This window comes from Arachis hypogaea, chromosome 17, assembly GCF_003086295.3.
Source record: "Arachis hypogaea cultivar Tifrunner chromosome 17, arahy.Tifrunner.gnm2.J5K5, whole genome shotgun sequence".
NCBI classification, from domain to species: Eukaryota; Viridiplantae; Streptophyta; class Magnoliopsida; order Fabales; family Fabaceae; genus Arachis; species Arachis hypogaea.
The window spans coordinates 21,667,286-21,684,492 of record NC_092052.1 but is presented as its reverse complement, the minus strand read 5'-3'; the positions used below and the strand labels follow the sequence as shown (position 1 = coordinate 21,684,492).

Below are 17,207 nucleotides of genomic sequence, written 5' to 3'. Positions count from 1 at the left end.
GCACTTTTATCCTCTTCCACGCATTTGCCAAACATACCCTAAAACAAACTAAATAAATAGTTAACTCATGTAGGGAACCAACCTCCTTCAGATAGCATTAGTGAAGCTATAACTAGATATATGTTTCTGAATCGTATCGGGATATATTTTTTTAAATCATATTTGTCTGCAAAATCTGTACAAAAGAATTAGTAGTAAACATACTTTTTTTATCAAATTTTTACACAATAGTATTTTCCCTTTCTTTTGTCAATTTAGCCAATTGTAAGACACCGTGAAGCTAATCTAACATTCTAATTCTTATTGGTAAAGCTCTCCCGCTAAAAATTCCAAATTCACTCTATTCCATCCCAAAAATCCACATTTTTTAATGATGAATCATTTATGGTTCAAAATTGAAAAAAGCCTTGGAAAGGATGCTTTCATGCTACAACGTTGCGACTAATTATCCTCCCAGCTAGTTCTCCTTCACCTACCTCCAAAGATAAACCATGGAGACTCATTACTGAGCATATCCGTGAGTGATCCATCTAAAATTTTGATAATATTTATAATTAAGTAAATTTAATTTGATCGTAAAAGTTAGCTCAATATTGAAGAAGATTCCTCAAGAATCTAATGAGACTATATTTTTAATCAAATGTAAAATTTTAATAGCAATCACTATAAATACTTATTCTACAAGTTTTCTTTCCAATTTATATGTTAAAAAATGGTTGTCATAACTTCTGCTAGTATAGAAAATAATAGAATCAACTTTCCAAAACTACTACATAAGGAGAAATTGTAAGGAAGCTTTTTGAAACACTACTATGCATTCACCTCATCCAAGGGGGAAGAAAAAAAGGAAGGAAATATTAAAACATGATTGATGAACCAAAACTTCAACAAACAGAATATATATAAAAATTTAAATATAGAATTTGGTTAAAGACAACCGAAAAATGCCCAAGTCTTCCTAAGAAGCTCCAAGCAGATGCTGAAATATAACAACACTAATACATGGATATGGTAGTTTAAAAATTATAAGACATGATATGGATAACAACACATGAAATTAACAGAAGTAACAAATATTAAGAAATCTTAAACTATAAATTAAGAGACTTTAATGTTTCATAAATCTATTGCCTCAATGTAGAATTGTAGAACAATAACATAACGATTATTTAGCTACTTACTGTGAAGCTTCACCTATACTGATACAAATATTCAAAAATGAATTGAAAAATACAAACAATAGGGATTCAAGAAATATCTAATACAACATGTATTGGCTCCCTGCCAGTACTTTCAATTATTTCTAAGTATATAGTGCTTTCTAGTTTCTATTGCTGATATCAAGGCAACCATTTTTTCAGAACTTCAAGATCGCTTCCTTGCCCCTTTGAAATCGAAGGACGACAAGAAGGTCCAGATAGATCAGATCCCTATCTAACTGAATTGGAAGTTAATACATAATTGAATGTCATTGAACAACTTGTACAAGTCAGCAACAAAAGCTAGACATCATGTTTTTGTAACAAAGAAGATTTACATGTATAATTTTTCATCACATCATTGTAAGGTTTGTTTACAAGAGGATACATATAATCCATGTTTATTATCTTTACAAGAAATTGAAAATATATAAATTAGCAACATTCTTTAAGAGTCAATTCAAAACCTTTTAGATGGTAGAAGAAGTTGGTAACAAAGAATCAGCCCCTCACAGCACCACCATGCCTTCGATCTCTAAAATGATTCAGAAGAGACAGGGCCTAAACAGAACCAAATCTCAGTCACCACATTTTGTAACAAAACAAAGAAGATAAAGAGGAAACTTAGATATGAAACCATAAACAAAAAACTATACCTTCTCTTTAGCCCTTGCGGTGCCTGATCTTGATAAAGCGACTAATGGTGGAACAGCTCCTTCTTGGAGTACCATGTTTAAATATCTCGGATGGTTTACGCATAAATGTAGAAGAGCTGCTGCTGCATTCTCCTTTCCTCTAGTAGAACCCAACTCAACAACCTCAACCAGAAGAGGAATGCCACCTTGCTGCCCAATGGCAGTTCTTCCTTCCGGTATTGTGGCCAGATTTGCTAGAACAGCCACAGCCTTATCGACCATTCCGGCTGCAGGGTCCATCAAATCTACAAGGTGCTTCACAGCACCAGCTTCTACAATTCGATCCTTGTTTTCGTGAAATATTGACAAGTTAAATAAAGCAGTGGAAGCATCTTTCTTACCCCTTGGAGTTCCATTACTTAATAACTCAACCAGAGGTTTAATAGCCCCGGCCCTCCCTATCCTGATCTTGTTCTCCTCAACCACTGATAAGCTGTAAAGAGTAGCCGCCGAGTTCTCCTTTGCTTCTGCACTACCTGTCTCAAGGACATGAATCAGAGGTTCAATTGCACCAGCATTTGCAATTGCATTTTTGTTGTTGTCATTGATTGATAAGTTAAGAAGTGCTGTAACAGAGTTTTCTTGGATTGTTGTATCGGTTGATAGAAGCAAATTGACCAACAAGGGAATGGCTCCACAGTTTGCAATCACAATTCTGTTATCCATGTTGTGCTTAGCAAGAAGGCGGAGTTCTCCTGTGGCTTCCCTTTGAGTATCAAGAGAAGAGCTCTTCAAGAGCTCAATCAACTCCTTAACCCTGGATTCAATACCGGATCCATCGCCTCTTGGTTCAACAGGAGGAGAAGAAACTATCCTAGGGACAAACCTCTCTGACGGCCGTTGTAATACAGTTTTTCTTGGAAACCTTGGCTGCACAAGTTGTGGTGAAAACTCGGGCTCGCCTTGTGGAATTGGCCTGGCACCAGCATCCAGCTCGGGAGCTAATTCCTCAGAAGCATCTCGACTGTGGATTGGACTGGTTGATGATGGAAGAGGACCATTGTTGCTATCACCCTGTATGCCTTGATGAAAATTTTCACTAGAGTGTTCACTGGAATCAGAATAAGTTCTTACATGGTTTTGAGATTGCTCTGATCTCAAGGCATTTGAAGCTTCCCTTCTAGATGGTGAAGTTGATGATTGTGAAACTAAATCCACACTTTCTTCGTCCGAGCTAGCAGACCTGTCATCTGAAACTGCAGATGATATTCTTACAGGATCCACATGCTGTGCATTATCCACGCCACTAAAGGAATCTTCTGGAGTTGAACTAGGATGGAATGGTGATGTTTCCTCTTGATGGTTTGCACTGAAAGAAGTTCTAACAGTTGATTCCTTGATTGTACCAGACTCAATAGATCCATGAAGGAGAGACAGTTGATTTATGTTTGTGGACTTTACTGGATCAACTAGTATCACATTGTTTGTTTCGCACCAATTAACAATTAATGCTTTTACAGTGTAGTTAGGTATTAGGTTGGAATGAACCAGAGTCTGACGAGTCTTTGGACAAACCATGAGCCCAAGATCAATCCAGTCCTTGATGAAAGTTCGCTCATAGGTTTGCCCGGATGACACAATGACTGGATCTGTCATCAATTCCAAAGAGAGAGGACAGCAAAAATCAGCAGGTACCGAATCCGGGATAGAGCTCTGAGCTTGCTTGAGAATGATGATTCGCTCATGCATTCGAGTCACAACAGAGATCATTCGATCAATATACTCAGCTTCTGCAATGTTTTCAGTTTGTTCAGCATTCTCCTTCAACCTTTCAAGGGCCACAGCTTCAATCAAAACATCTTGATTAGACCTTAAGTCGAGGATCTCGGCAATATTTGCTAGAATCTCAGAACTTGGTCCTTCGCCTTCCGGTTGTTCATTTATAGCTTCCTTAATGATTGATGTCATATCATGCCCCAAATCATCAGGTAGACATTGCTGTGAAGCCTTCAGCTTCTGCAAAATATTGAACCCTATAGACTGAATTCTAGCTATCAACGGTTCAGCTTGCATCACCTAGTGATCAAGAAAGAGAAAATAATGATAATCAACACATGCTTAACAGGAAAACTATACAAGAAAGCAGTTAGTACTTATCAATCACTGCAAATATAAGCTCAGCTTATTTTACGAGTTCTAAAATTTAATTTTTGAGGGATAGGAAAGGCTTAGAGAGTAAAATAGATTAATTCAAGCCCTTGCTTTTTCCTCCTTACCTTCCAAAATCAAAACTGAAGATCACACCTTAAAATAAAAATCTCTTCTCTATCTGTGAATTAAGGAATTTAATGAGGACTTACAAAGTAAAATTTACTGGATAGCGGATGCCAATTCTCGAAAAGCTCCCTCAACTCATCAACAGACTGACCAAGTTCCTCAAATAACTTTCTAAGCTCTTCATCAGCAGATATATCAGAATGAACAGTTGTGTCGATAATTGGCTTCAACAACTTAAGTGTCTGCTCTGCACTTTGGCAATACATTGATACAGGTTTTGAGTTCATGTTTCCAGAAAATGATGGATGCAAAAATGAGGATATGCCATTGGAGAGCACATTTAACAAAGATATGTCCATAGTACCTGTATTAAGAAACAAAAAATAAAACACTCAGCATCAGTTTTGAAATATGTGTAACAAAAAAAATTAACATTTTCTGGAGGGAAATTTATCATTTTGTTTCTACTCCAAGAAAATACATAAAACCATCACAACATATTTTTCTTCAACATGTGCTATTGCTACTTTCTCCTCCTTGATTATCCAGACTTGAAACCAGCTACGTAATCATTGGCAACCAAGCATAACATAAATTAAGCTGAACTCAACTCAACACAACTCAACAAAGAGTAAAAACAGATTCAACTATGTTTATCATATCAAACTAGACCTTAACAGCTAATTGAAAAAGGAAAATTGTCAAGCTTTCATTTTCATTGAGAATCAAGAAACGGAAAACACGACAATACACCAAGCAAGATCATCAAAGGGACACACAACCAATCAAACAACACCAATACATACAACTGAATAAAGTAGCAAAATTAGAAAAACTTCAAACAACTTCCAAATGATTTAAACAACATTGGGAAGTATAACAGAAATAACATGCGGATTACCGGAAATATTTGATGAAGCAAAGAAAGAAGCGTTGAAAACACCGCAGACACCGGCGGAAGAGGCTTTTGTTTCAGCTGGAAATGAAAGGGACGCGGTAGGGAACAAGAAGAAGAAGATGATGAGAATCGGAGAGTTATGTTGGGACCTTTCAATCCTTTGACGTTGACTTCTAAAATGGCTTCTACATTTCTATGTACGCGAAATATCAATATGAAATTGTTCTTATATAGCGTTGAACTTTTCTAAAACTTTGATTTTCTTTTATTTTCTGACATTTGTGTCTGTGACTATTGACTATTGGGTTTGACTATCATTTTAGTAAGCTTTGAACAAGTAGCGCATAGATATTACTTCTCCGCGTTACTTGTGTACGAAATTTTGTCGCAACTGATTCGAACCCAATTTGATTTTTTTTTTCTTAGAAGAAATAGCAACTCCGTTCAAAGACAAAACTAACTCAAAAAATTGTATCTGAATTATTTTATTAATTAAAAATATGATAAAAATATAAATTTATAAATTGAGATGTTTTACCTAATTACGTTAATAAAAATTTAGGTATTTTTTAATTTTGATATTGGATTTATAGTAGTATTTTCCAATAATACGTGAAATTTGATATATTTTTTCATATGAAGATCACAAATTTGACTCTTCAATTTAAAAAGTTTAACTTTTTAAAATTTTTAAAACACAAAATTACTTTTTCAATTTGTAATTTTAATATTTTAAAATTTTAAAAATACAAAACCGACCTTTTAATTTGTAAACTTATATAAATCTGACCATCTAATTTGTAAACTCTCAAAAAGAGAAAAAACACGTTTAAGCAAATCCGTTTGGCAAATTCGTTTGAAGAGAAAAAATTTTAATTTTTTGTTTGACTAACTTTTGATTTGGCAAACGTAGAAGTGATTTTGTAGTCAAAACCACGTTTACCAGAAGCAACAATTTCTAACTTCTGCGTTTTACTAACGAGCTTTTAGCCATTTATACTAAACATATATTTTTTTTTTACCAATTTTAATCTTTAGACATGTTATTGTATTATTTATGGAATTCTTATTATTTCTCTCTATATGAGCTCTCTTTTTCTATTATTTATTATTTTTATTTTTTTGTTAAATTTTTATTTGACATTATACACTCTTATAATTATAACTTTTGTAATTATATTTATTATTATCTTTTCATAATATAATTTATTGATCCTATTAGGTAAAGTAAATTAAACAAAAAATTAACCATAAATAATAATAATAGTAAAAAACTATAGGTACTAAAAAAGAGTACTAAAAGAACTAAAAATATACTATATAAAATATATTATAAGAACTTTTAGATTTGTTTCATTTCTACTAAGATAAATATTTAATTTTATTATTTTTAGTATTTTTTTATAATTATAATTCTAGTATATACAATTTTTTATTGTAATTTTTTATAATATAAATTATGATATATTAAAAAAAGACAAATTAAATAAAAAATTAATCATAGGTATTAATAAAATCACGTTGGATTCCAAAATAATATTAAGAATAAGATTATTGAAAATATTAAAAAAATACGATGTAAAAAAAAAATACTAAATTAACATTTTTACGTTAATATTTAAAATTTAAAAAAATGTAACATATTTGATTAAATACTCTTATATATATAATTTATATTTTTTATTTTTAATATAAAATATATTTTGCTAATTTTTATATGTTATTTTTATTTTAATAAATAAATATTAATTTTATTATAAAATTAATTAATAAGAATATTCAAATATCTAAATTAAAATAACTGGATAATATAAAAAAATTATTTAAGTTGATATCTATTTTAGTAATTTTTCATCTAGAAGTGATTTTGAATAGTGTAATCCAAACAATATTTATTTTACTACAATCCATTTTGATATAAAAATGGCCAAACATAAATAACTTCAATACAAACTTACTTTTCATCAAAATCAAGTTTGCAAAATCAATTTTATGCAAACTCCCATTTATAAACTGTAATCTAAACACACTTAATTTGTAAACTTATATAAATCTGACCATCTATTTTGTAAACTCTCGAATTTGAATTTACCTTCCCTCAAATTGGACCACCAGTTTTTTTTTCCCTTTTGAAATTTAAAAGAAAAAAATAGGCTCTATATTGATTAAACACACACAAGCTCTCCAATCTTCATAATCATAAACAACACATCTTAGAATCTACATCGAAAAAAAAAAAGTCAAATTTAGGAGATAATTTTAGAGAAATTCTCTGCATACAAGCGTTTTCCCATACAAGTTATACAAGTCATTTATTTCTTCTTATTTTTCTTTCTCCATGCCTCCTCTTTTTTTTCTCCTTCTTCTTCTTCTTTTTCTGTGCCTCCTCTTCTTCTTCTTCTTCTTCTTCTTCGTTTTTGAAGTGTTTTATCTTCATCGTCGTGTTTCTCCTCGTTCTTCTTGACTGCACGTTTTTCATCTTCTTCCTCTTCATCTTCTGCACCTTCTTCTTCTTCTTCTTGATGCACGTTCTTCTTCCTCTTCCTCTTCTTCTTCTTCTTTTCTTTCGTTTCTTGCCTTCTCTTTCTCCTTCTTCATTTACGTGCTTTTCTCTCTGTTTTTTTTTCTTCGTTATTCTCGATTTCCATTATTTTTTGATATCAAGCTTTGAAATCGTTTTTGAAGAAGAAGAAGCAATAGAAGATGAGGAGGAGAAAGAGAAAGAGTTCTGAATTATGTATAAGGTGTAATTCAACGAATTTTGGGTGTATTTCTTAAATCCTTTGGGTGTATTTTCGTAATCCTTTGGGTGAATTTCTGTAACCGTTTGGGTGTATTTCTGTAATCCTTTGGGTGTATTTTTGTAATTGTTTGGGTGTATTTCTGTAATCGTTTGGGTGTATTTCTGAAATTCTATTATCTTCAAAACGATTTCAAAGCTTAATTTCAAAAACTATGAAAATCGAAAAAAAAAAACGAAGCAAGAATACCAGTGATAAACGCAGATAAAACAACGAATGAAAAGGCAAAGAGAGAACGCACGAAGGAGATCAAATTTGGCAAAAAATTCGTTTTCATGGAGGAAGAAGAAGAAGAGTAGGAAAAGAAGGAGAAGAAGAAGGAAGAGGAGGAGGAGAAGGAGGAATGCGAAGCACGCCATGAAAATCGTATATATATGGGTCAGCGTATTTTTTTATTAGTACCAAGATAATTTGAGTGAATTTTGAATCGTTTATCTTAAAAACAATTATGTTTTTACACATAGTAAAAAATTATTTAAACCTATACATGTAAAGGAATTATATTATTTTTAATTGAAATATTTATTTAATAAAATCATAAAATAATTATTATAAATTGATAAAAAAAGGAAATTAAAATTATTTAATTAATATTACAATTTTTCTTACCTATATAAATTAAATTGGAAATGACAAGATTGACTTAAAATTAATTCTTGTTATAAATATGGTAATTCGTGTAACAGAAATACTATGGGCACAAATTAAGTTTCACTTTTTTACGTTCTCGTGAATTTTATATTTTTAAGAAAAATATAACATGTAACTTTTTTTTTTCCACAGAGATTAAGTTTCAGATGTGACATGAATGAAGGTGCTTTCACATAGAAACAACCACCGTTGTTCTACTTTTTTACTTGGTCAAATGTCCTCTGTTCTCTTTTTCTAAATTTGATCAGTTCCTGTTTGACCATTTATGCAACTCATCTTTAGCCTTGTAAATGCTGAGTTTGGGCCTTTTTTTTATTTTAAAAAATAACGGCGAGTTCAATTTTAAAATGATCTCTAAATTTGTAATTGAGTCTCGAACTCGTCCTTGAACTTAAAATTACTCTAAATTTGTTTTTGAACTTAATAATGGTCGTCTTTGAGATATTTTTCGATAACATATTGATGATGTGGTTGGACGGAGACTACGTTAAACTTGTAAACATCGTCATTTCCTTTCTGGCATCAAATATAACTGAAACGACGTGGTTTTCACTCCACTCGTTGCTACCTCATCACTCCCAAAATCAACCCCTCTCTCTTCAATAAGAACATCGGATCTCCCTGTTAGACATACTCCCGTCGCCGCTGCCGCTAAGCTACTTTTTCTCCCTTTCAATGACTTTGAAAATGTTGAGAATCGTGTGATCATCAATTATCTGAAACAATTTATTAAGGAAGATCCAAAATTCGACAGTTTATTCCGCCTTCTTCCACTTCCACACTAGTCGCCTACCACGGAAGTGGTATTGTCGAGAGGAGAGGAGAGTTCATTATGGTAAAATTCAAGGAGAAGAAGAGGAAGAGAGGGCAAAAACTGAAGAACTTTTTCAAGTTCACTCTCATCTTCAGCTTTAGAAAGAAAATGATGACGTTTATAAGTCCGGCGTGGCCTTCGTCCAATCACGTCATCAATCTGTTGTTGAAAAATAATTTAAGGAAGACAATTATTAAGTTCAGGAATAAATTTTAGACAATTTTAAATTCAGGAACGAGTTCAAAATTGGATTACAAGTTTCGAAACGACTTTAAAATTTAACTCATGAATGTCTTAGTAACATTGCAACCATAATTCTAAAAATCTTGATTGCTTCGACCAGTCGAAATGAGAACCGAAAGCCAAGTCGATCAGGTTCTTAAGCAAAAACATTTTGTTCCAAAATCGGTGACAAATCTAAAAATCGAATGAAAATTAGATTTTTAATTAAGTCTTTTGAAAAAAATAAGGGAAAATCCAACAAAGTTTTGGCCGTCGCAGTCGTCGTGTCCTATGCCACACTTCCAGGCGTCATGGTCGTTTCCTCACATCACGCTTCCAGGTGGTGTTATCGTTTTCTCTTTCATCTCGCCTTCCAGCTGTCGTTCCTCGTGCAGTCGTGCATCTCGTCTTCTAGTCTTCATCTTCGTCATTGTTGTTTTATTATCTTAGTTAGTTATGGTTCGATCCCTCGTCCATCTCTGGTCTCGTCCTCTCTCTTTTTTTTCGACGAACATCTTTTATCTCCCTCTTGTCTCTTTACTGGTGTTGAGAATTTTGAATTTATTGTTGGGCGGTCAGTAACGGATCCAGAAAATTTTGATAGTAAAAACAAAATATATATAATGTGATAATTTTTATAATAAAAATATTATTTTTATATAAAAAATTAGCTATCAAATTATCTACTATAAATTTGTGTATAAATAAATATATATTATTTAACTTATTTTCAATGTATATTTTGTATTTTAAAATTTATTTTATACAAATAATATTTTTTATGTATACGTAATATAATTATTGGTATAATTATATTTTGTTATTATAAAATATGATTAGTCTTCAGAATATTTAATTACAAATTAAAAAACTAAAATAATAATTTAAATAATAACATATAATTTAGAATTTTATTTTTTTATATTTCATATTTTTAAAAAATTGAATAATTTTTTATTGACAATGTAATCAAAATGTCTCTTATATATATTGTTAGACAATTATTTAAAAATATTTAAAACCCACATTTCATATAATTAGCTCTGATCTTAATGATATTTACAGTTGAAAAAGTTCATTCAATTAGTGTAATCGTTATGGAAAAAATTAAAACTAATTTCAAAAGAAAAAAAAATATCAATGGATAGATAATATTCTTTCAAGTCGATTTTTTAAGAAAGAACACCAATCTCATTTAAATTTGAGAATTTATCATTATAATGCACATCTAATATGAAATTTTTAAATTGACTACCAAGTGTCAAAAGTTGAATAAAAAAAATATTGTGGAATCAAATTTAATAATTTAATGAGAACAAATAAATATTATTGTTATGCACTATTTAAAAAAATTTCAAATTATAGTGGGACACTTGCCCCTCTACAATATAAGTAGATTCGTCCCTAGTTACAGTTGTAAATTCGATAAATTGAAATGGTTGGCATTGTGATTGTTAATTGAATTGTTAATTTATTTAATTTTACCGTTGCACCATTTGTTTGTGTATTTACATGGGATTATAATACTTTAGTTAATGTTGTACTTTAAATTTGTATATTTTTAAAATTTACTTTAGAATATTTATGCTTTTGTGTATTATTTATAATTTTATATTTTTTTTTATTAAAATCAATTATTTCAGTTCTACCAACAATTAAATTGGTGAACAAGTAATTATAGTGATTTGATAAATCAATTTAATTTTCAGAACGTGGAATGCAAGTATGCAGCAATAAAATACATCAAAATATAAACAATTTCGTTGATAAGGCTACTTTACCTTGAGACTTAAATTAAAACAAAAGTGATAAATGATTAAAACAACAATGGAAGAAGAAAGTAGAATAGAATCAAAGGACATTTGAGACATAATTACATGAGGCAGCGTTTGATTAATGTATACACAAATACGAATATACAAAGAGATATAGACACAAAAATATATAAATAATACATTTGTAATTACGATTTTTCTATCACTATTACTACTGTTATTATTTTTACCATCACCACTATTACTACTAATTGTTTAACTTCAGCCTAAATTTATTACCATCAACAACCTAATTCAATAATCAATTCAGTAATTATTTTTATTTTTTAAAATAGAAAAGACAAACTAAATTCAACAATCAATTAAATAATTGTATTTTTTGAAAAAAAAAATCTAAAATAGAGATTGAAAGTGAAGGTGAGGGAAGAGTTGGTGGAGGTGGATGTGTTAAAGTGGAGACGGTACATATATGTGAGACATGTAAAGTCTGGTTAATTAATGACTAATTAATCCATAAATTAGAATTAGAATTTATTCTAGAAAGTTAAAAATGTGATTTTTATGGTTTAATATGATAGAGGAAATTAAAATGAGAATTTAATTTCAATATCAATTTTAAAGAAATCGACCCAAGATTAGACCGAACGGGCCAAACCGGACCAACCGGACCCATATTGGGCCCTTGACCCAACCAAACAAAACCTAAAACCCTAAAAACAGCACTCTCTCTCCTCTCTAAACCCTCAAACACGCTGAAATGGAGTAAGGGAGGGGAAGAACACTCTTCCAAAGTTCTAACTTTCACTTGATCTTCAAACCATCATAACTTTTGATCCGGAGCTCCGATTGCTGCACCGTTTGCGGCCACGCGTGCACCGCGATGAGCTCTACAAAATCCATTACTTTGTTCTTGAGGTAAGCCACGATTTTAGTCTAGTATTCTCAGCCCTTAAATTCAAATTTTTGGAAAAAAGTGTTGAGATTTTGGGCTCTTTGATGTTATAGGATCCAACTAGCTTGAAGAAGAGGCTTAATTTTGTCTTTTTGATCCTTGGGTGTGGTAAGATTTTCAACCCTAATAGAATTTATTGGTTTATGATGTTTGGGTATTGAGTGGGTATGTTTGAATGTGATATTGTGGTTTAGGAAGTGTATATATGTGTGTTGGAGCTTGATTGAGGTTTTGGAAAGTTTGGAAGAAGGGCTCTGTGTGCTAAAAATCTGTTCTTGGAGGTGTTAAAGCTTTAAGAGCTTGTGAAAAAGTGATTTGGAGGTGTTCCGGGTTAAGCGGAAAAGTGGCTAAGGTATGGTCTCGGTTTCCTGTATCTAAAATGTAATGTGGTGTGAAAACTTGGGCTAGAGGTCCTAAGATAGGACTTGAATGGTTGATGTTGTTGAATGGTTGAGATAAATTGTGTCGTTATGTATGTGATTAATGAATATTGGTATTGTGATGGTATGATGCATGAGAGATATGCATGTTTTGATATACGCTTAATGATTGGTTGAAGTTGAATTGTAGGTGAAACCATGTTGATGGTGAGGGTGATATTGGTTGTATGTATTGAGGGTTGATTGGGAAGGGTATTGTTGGAGATTAGGATGAGGAAATATATATAACATGATATTGTGTTTGAAATTGAGTTATTTGGTTGAGATTAGTTAAAATGGTGCATTGGTGATTGCGAATTTGATAAAAATATTAACATATGAGTTGAGGAGGTTTGAGGTTGATTTTTGGTATATTTTGGTTGGTTTTGAAAAGGGTTGAAATTTGTTTGTTTTGAAAATAGAACCTTGTGACTTTGTATAAAAATGTGGTTTTTGGGCTTACTTTGACAGAGCATATCTTGGTCTCTGGATCCCCAATTTGTGTCAAACTTGATTAGAAATGAAATTGGATCTGAGATGTTTATGCCGTTCGAAGAACGGATGGAAAATGACTTGGAACAAAAAAGTTATGCCCGTCGGAAGATTAGGGTTTGAAACTGGAATTCTACAGCTTTTTAACTTAGTAAAATTTTTGGCAGATCGTACTTCCACGCGTAAGCGTGGCCGATGCGCACGTGTCAGTTTCAAATTTTCACTCCCCCACGCGTGCGCCTAGCCGACGCGTACGCGTCAATGTGCTGATTTAGTTGCCCAGCCAAAGTTCCCGAGAGTTGTCCGGGTATTGTGCTGGTTTTGTGCAAGGGAGGGGCACAAAATGCACCCACGCGTAGGCATCACTTTGCTTTTCCCCCATCCACGCGTGCGCGTGGGCGACGCGCACGTGTAACTCTGTTTTCATCCCAAGGTTGATTTTTGAGTTTTTAAAGCCAAATTTCAGACTTCTAAGCCTTCGATCTCACCCCTTATGTCTTAAATCCTTGTGATATGCCTAGCAATGGGAAGAAGTTAGGAAATATGGTAACTTGTGGATGAAGTAAGGGGAGAATTAATGATGAATGATGATCAAAGATCATTGTATGAGATACGGAGGATGATTGTGGAAGTACTTTATATGCCAAGAGCCGAAGGACTGTAATTGTTAATGAATTGGCTGGTTATGGATTATATTATGAGCCGAATGACTGAGATATTGCCAAATTATGGCTGAGCCATTATTGAACTATGGCTGAGTATGATTGCATATATGCGTATTGAATAAATGTGAATGTTGCACTTCCACTATCTGAGATACGAGTTTCCCTGGGTGAAAGCAGTGGCTAGTCACCACGTGTTCTAGGTGGAGACTCGATACTCTGCTGACCCTATGTCGTAAGTGCGGCCGGACAATGTGAAAGTTCCGGATGAGCTCGCCCCCGTGAATAGACACTAGTGTGGGTGTTGTGAATATGTATTGATGATTATGATTGAGTATAACTCGAGTTGGGGATGCACGACAGAGGGACAGTCCAATGGTTAGCTACCAGGACTTGTCGGGTTGGCTATATAACCGACAGATGAGACTCATCAGCCACTAGGATAGGCATACATCATATGCATTATATGTGAATTGTTTGGAATGCCTAACTGACTGCATAATACTTGGTAATTGTATAAATGCTATATCTGCTTCCTATTTGTGCATTTTCTTATTGATATAATTGTGTTTGCAATATCAAACTACTGATGGCGGTTGGGAGGTTCACATGATTTAGAAAGGGGACTATTAGTTAGATTGAAGATCTTTAGTCAGTTGTCATTTATGGTTTAGTCTGTTTATAAGCTTTAATTTTATCTGTTCGAAGTTCTAGGATTGCCTTTGACTTTCCCAGGACATTACATGTTAGATATGTGGGTATTGTTACCATACTGAGAACCTCCGATTCTCACCCATGCGGATTTTGTGGTTTTCAGATGAAAGTCGTGAGGCTTCTCGCTGAGGCATGCTGGAGACTTCTGGATTAGCAAAGATCCTTAGTTCTCGGGACTTTATTTTGGTTTTTTTTTTGTACTTACTTAGATACTTATTATCTCCACTAAATAAGTATATACTATTTTGACTCCTCTTAGAGGTTGTTTTGGAGAACATGTTTTTGGTAATTTGTCTTTTGGGTTTCTCTTGGGTTTCTTATATATATATATATATATACTTTTATACTCGGACCGGTTATCTTCGCAAATCGGGTCTTGAGTTTTGATATTCGTATCTTTGGCACTCTCTTGTTTATGTATTCACGTTAGTCTATTCTTTATCTGTTTTGTTACGTTATTGATCGGAGTGTTGCGCTTTTCTATTTAACGATTTTGTTTTACCCCTTTTTTTTCAAAGGCTCCTAGTTATAAACATTTTTCACACTACTATATGTACTAAATTTTATTTTTAGAGGTCGTAATACCTCGCTACCTCTGAATTATGACTTAAGCATAAGGCTCTGTGTGGTAGGGTGTTACAAGACACAATGGTGATGGGATGCAGGCGACTCAGATCTGAAGCAAGGTGGAAATGGAGGAGAAGAAAAAGGCAGATGAATCATAGGTAGACATGGAGGAGAAAGCGAGGCAGATGAAGTAGAGGTGGAGGCAAGCAAATCCTATCTAGGACAAATCCAGTTTCTAACTCAAACCAGACTTGACTCAGAACTTACTATAGCTTTCAACAGCAAAGTGCTAACCCAGCTTGTAAGGGAATCCCCTCAAGATCATGACAACAAAATGGAAAAATTTACAAAGAATTTCTGAAGTAAACATAGGCTTTTCTCCAAGTCTAACTCTCTTACCTTTTTCCATTCAATGAATTTTTCATACAATCCTCACAGTATTGCCTTTTTCCATTGATAACAAAAAAAGACTAGACTGAGAAAATAAGATATTCAATGAGAACCATGAAGGAGAAGAATGACTAGCTCAGTGAGCTATGAAAACCCAAATATTGTGCTCTCACTTCTTACTCCAATCCTTGGCCGTTCACACCTTTAATAGAGGAACGAAGCTTCCTAGGCTTGAAACTTGCTTTCAGCACTTGTTTGAATTCTTCTCCCAAAATCAGAAGCAGTAGCGACGTGACAGAGGATAGATAGGGCAGAAGCAGTGACTTAACCATACATGCAACCATACTTTCTATATTCTCTTTCAACCTTTTTTATCTTGCTTGTTGAATCTGAACCCTTCATTCGTGCTTTGTCTCCAAGTCAGATTCTTGAAAGTTGATTCATAGCAGCGCTCCATGATATTTACTTTCTTCATTTTTTCAGATCGATGCTTGCAACGCAGAGGATTTCTTTAGTAACCTTCAACGAAGCAAAAATGTGAAAACTTCTTTTTGTGATTTACCCTTCTGATTTGATTTTGCCTTTTTTCTCTAGTCTCTTTGACTTCCTCTTCTTCGCTTGGATTTAGAAACTTGCTTTTTGTTCTTCAATTTTGCCCTAACTCAGAACTTTCTTTTTCTTTCTTTTGTTTCAGAGAGTTCAAGTGGGTTATGTGAAAGAAAAGAGAAGAGAGAGTTTGGTTCAGTAGTGTGGTGTGGTTCAAATGAAATGAAAACTGAATCACTTAGTTAGAAACTAAGTTGAAAGATTGGATTTGGATATGGACCACCAATTTTGAGCTTAGGTTTGATCTTGGGCCAATTTACTTCCTTATCTTCTTTCTTATAGTTCAACCATTCAATCTTTGGATCAAGAATAATGGTATGAATACTTTGTTTAAGCTGAACCTCTCTTAGGCTTGTATTCATACTTCTTGGGCCTAGTGTGATTAAATTATTTTCCGCACACTAATCAAAATAAATCACACATACAATTTGGCTTTTAATCCAATAATGTTTGGTGATCATCTTAAAATATTTTAGTTCTTCAACCTCAACAATCTCCCCCTTGATTACAAACATTATAAAATAAAGAGTAAACACCCAATCCGGTCCTTGTCCATTTTCACGAAGGACAAAGCGATCCCTGTCCAAATAAAAGGGACACTTCGACCCTCAACCTTTTTATTTTGGGATAATACAATCCATCTGTTAAAAAAATAATTAAATAATAATAAAATTAATTTTGTGGAAGGTTTTATTTGTATTTTGTGGGGGGTTTTAAACCCCCACAAAAATCTTTTCAACAATGTAACCAATTACTACCACTATTACCATTATCTTTTTCATCCTCATTATTATCACTCCTATCTCTATTATTTTTATTATGTAACCATACTTTATCATCATCATTATCTCCTCTACTGTCATCATCACCAATACCAATATTATCAACATATTAAAGTTCTCTTCTTTCATTTCTTATTCGATGTTATTTTATTGTACTATAATTACTTTTTTTGTGGCATCATTTTCATCAATAGTTTTTCTTCACTTAACCACCATTAAAAACTAGAATGAGAGCATTTTTAGAAACTTTCCTTTAATGTTTTCTTAGTTTTGAAGCTCCCCCTTTCTTTTGATCACAGTGTTCTCCCTGAATATTTGCTTATCCCAACTTGATTTGAACAATTCTTTCAT

General features: G+C 32.8%; 1 protein-coding gene across 1 annotated transcript; it reads right to left on the bottom strand.

Annotated features, from left to right (window-relative positions):
- Window positions 1-1,086: 1,086 nt before the first annotated feature.
- On the bottom strand, window positions 1,087-5,467 carry LOC112765807 (U-box domain-containing protein 4). The gene is made up of 4 exons (XM_025811658.3): window positions 5,013-5,467; window positions 4,195-4,475; window positions 1,856-3,910; window positions 1,087-1,760 (listed from the first exon to the last, which is right to left on the bottom strand). The coding sequence occupies exons 2-4, from the start codon at window positions 4,468-4,470 to the stop codon at window positions 1,701-1,703; spliced, it is 2,391 nt and encodes a 796-aa protein (XP_025667443.1). The 5' UTR covers window positions 4,471-4,475; window positions 5,013-5,467; the 3' UTR covers window positions 1,087-1,700.
- Window positions 5,468-17,207: the final 11,740 nt, after the last annotated feature.

What these genes read in the sequence shown, in the direction of transcription:
- LOC112765807 (XM_025811658.3), bottom strand. Translation starts at nt 4,470, where the DNA reads ATGGACATATCTTTGTTAAATGTGCTCTCCAATGGCATATCCTCATTT. An exon ending in TATCCAGTAAATTTTACTTT is followed by an intron (nt 3,911 to 4,194) that starts GTAAGTCCTCAT and finishes CTTGATCACTAG; the next exon opens with GTGATGCAAGCTGAACCGTT. An exon ending in CCGCAAGGGCTAAAGAGAAG is followed by an intron (nt 1,761 to 1,855) that starts GTATAGTTTTTT and finishes GGTTCTGTTTAG; the next exon opens with GCCCTGTCTCTTCTGAATCA.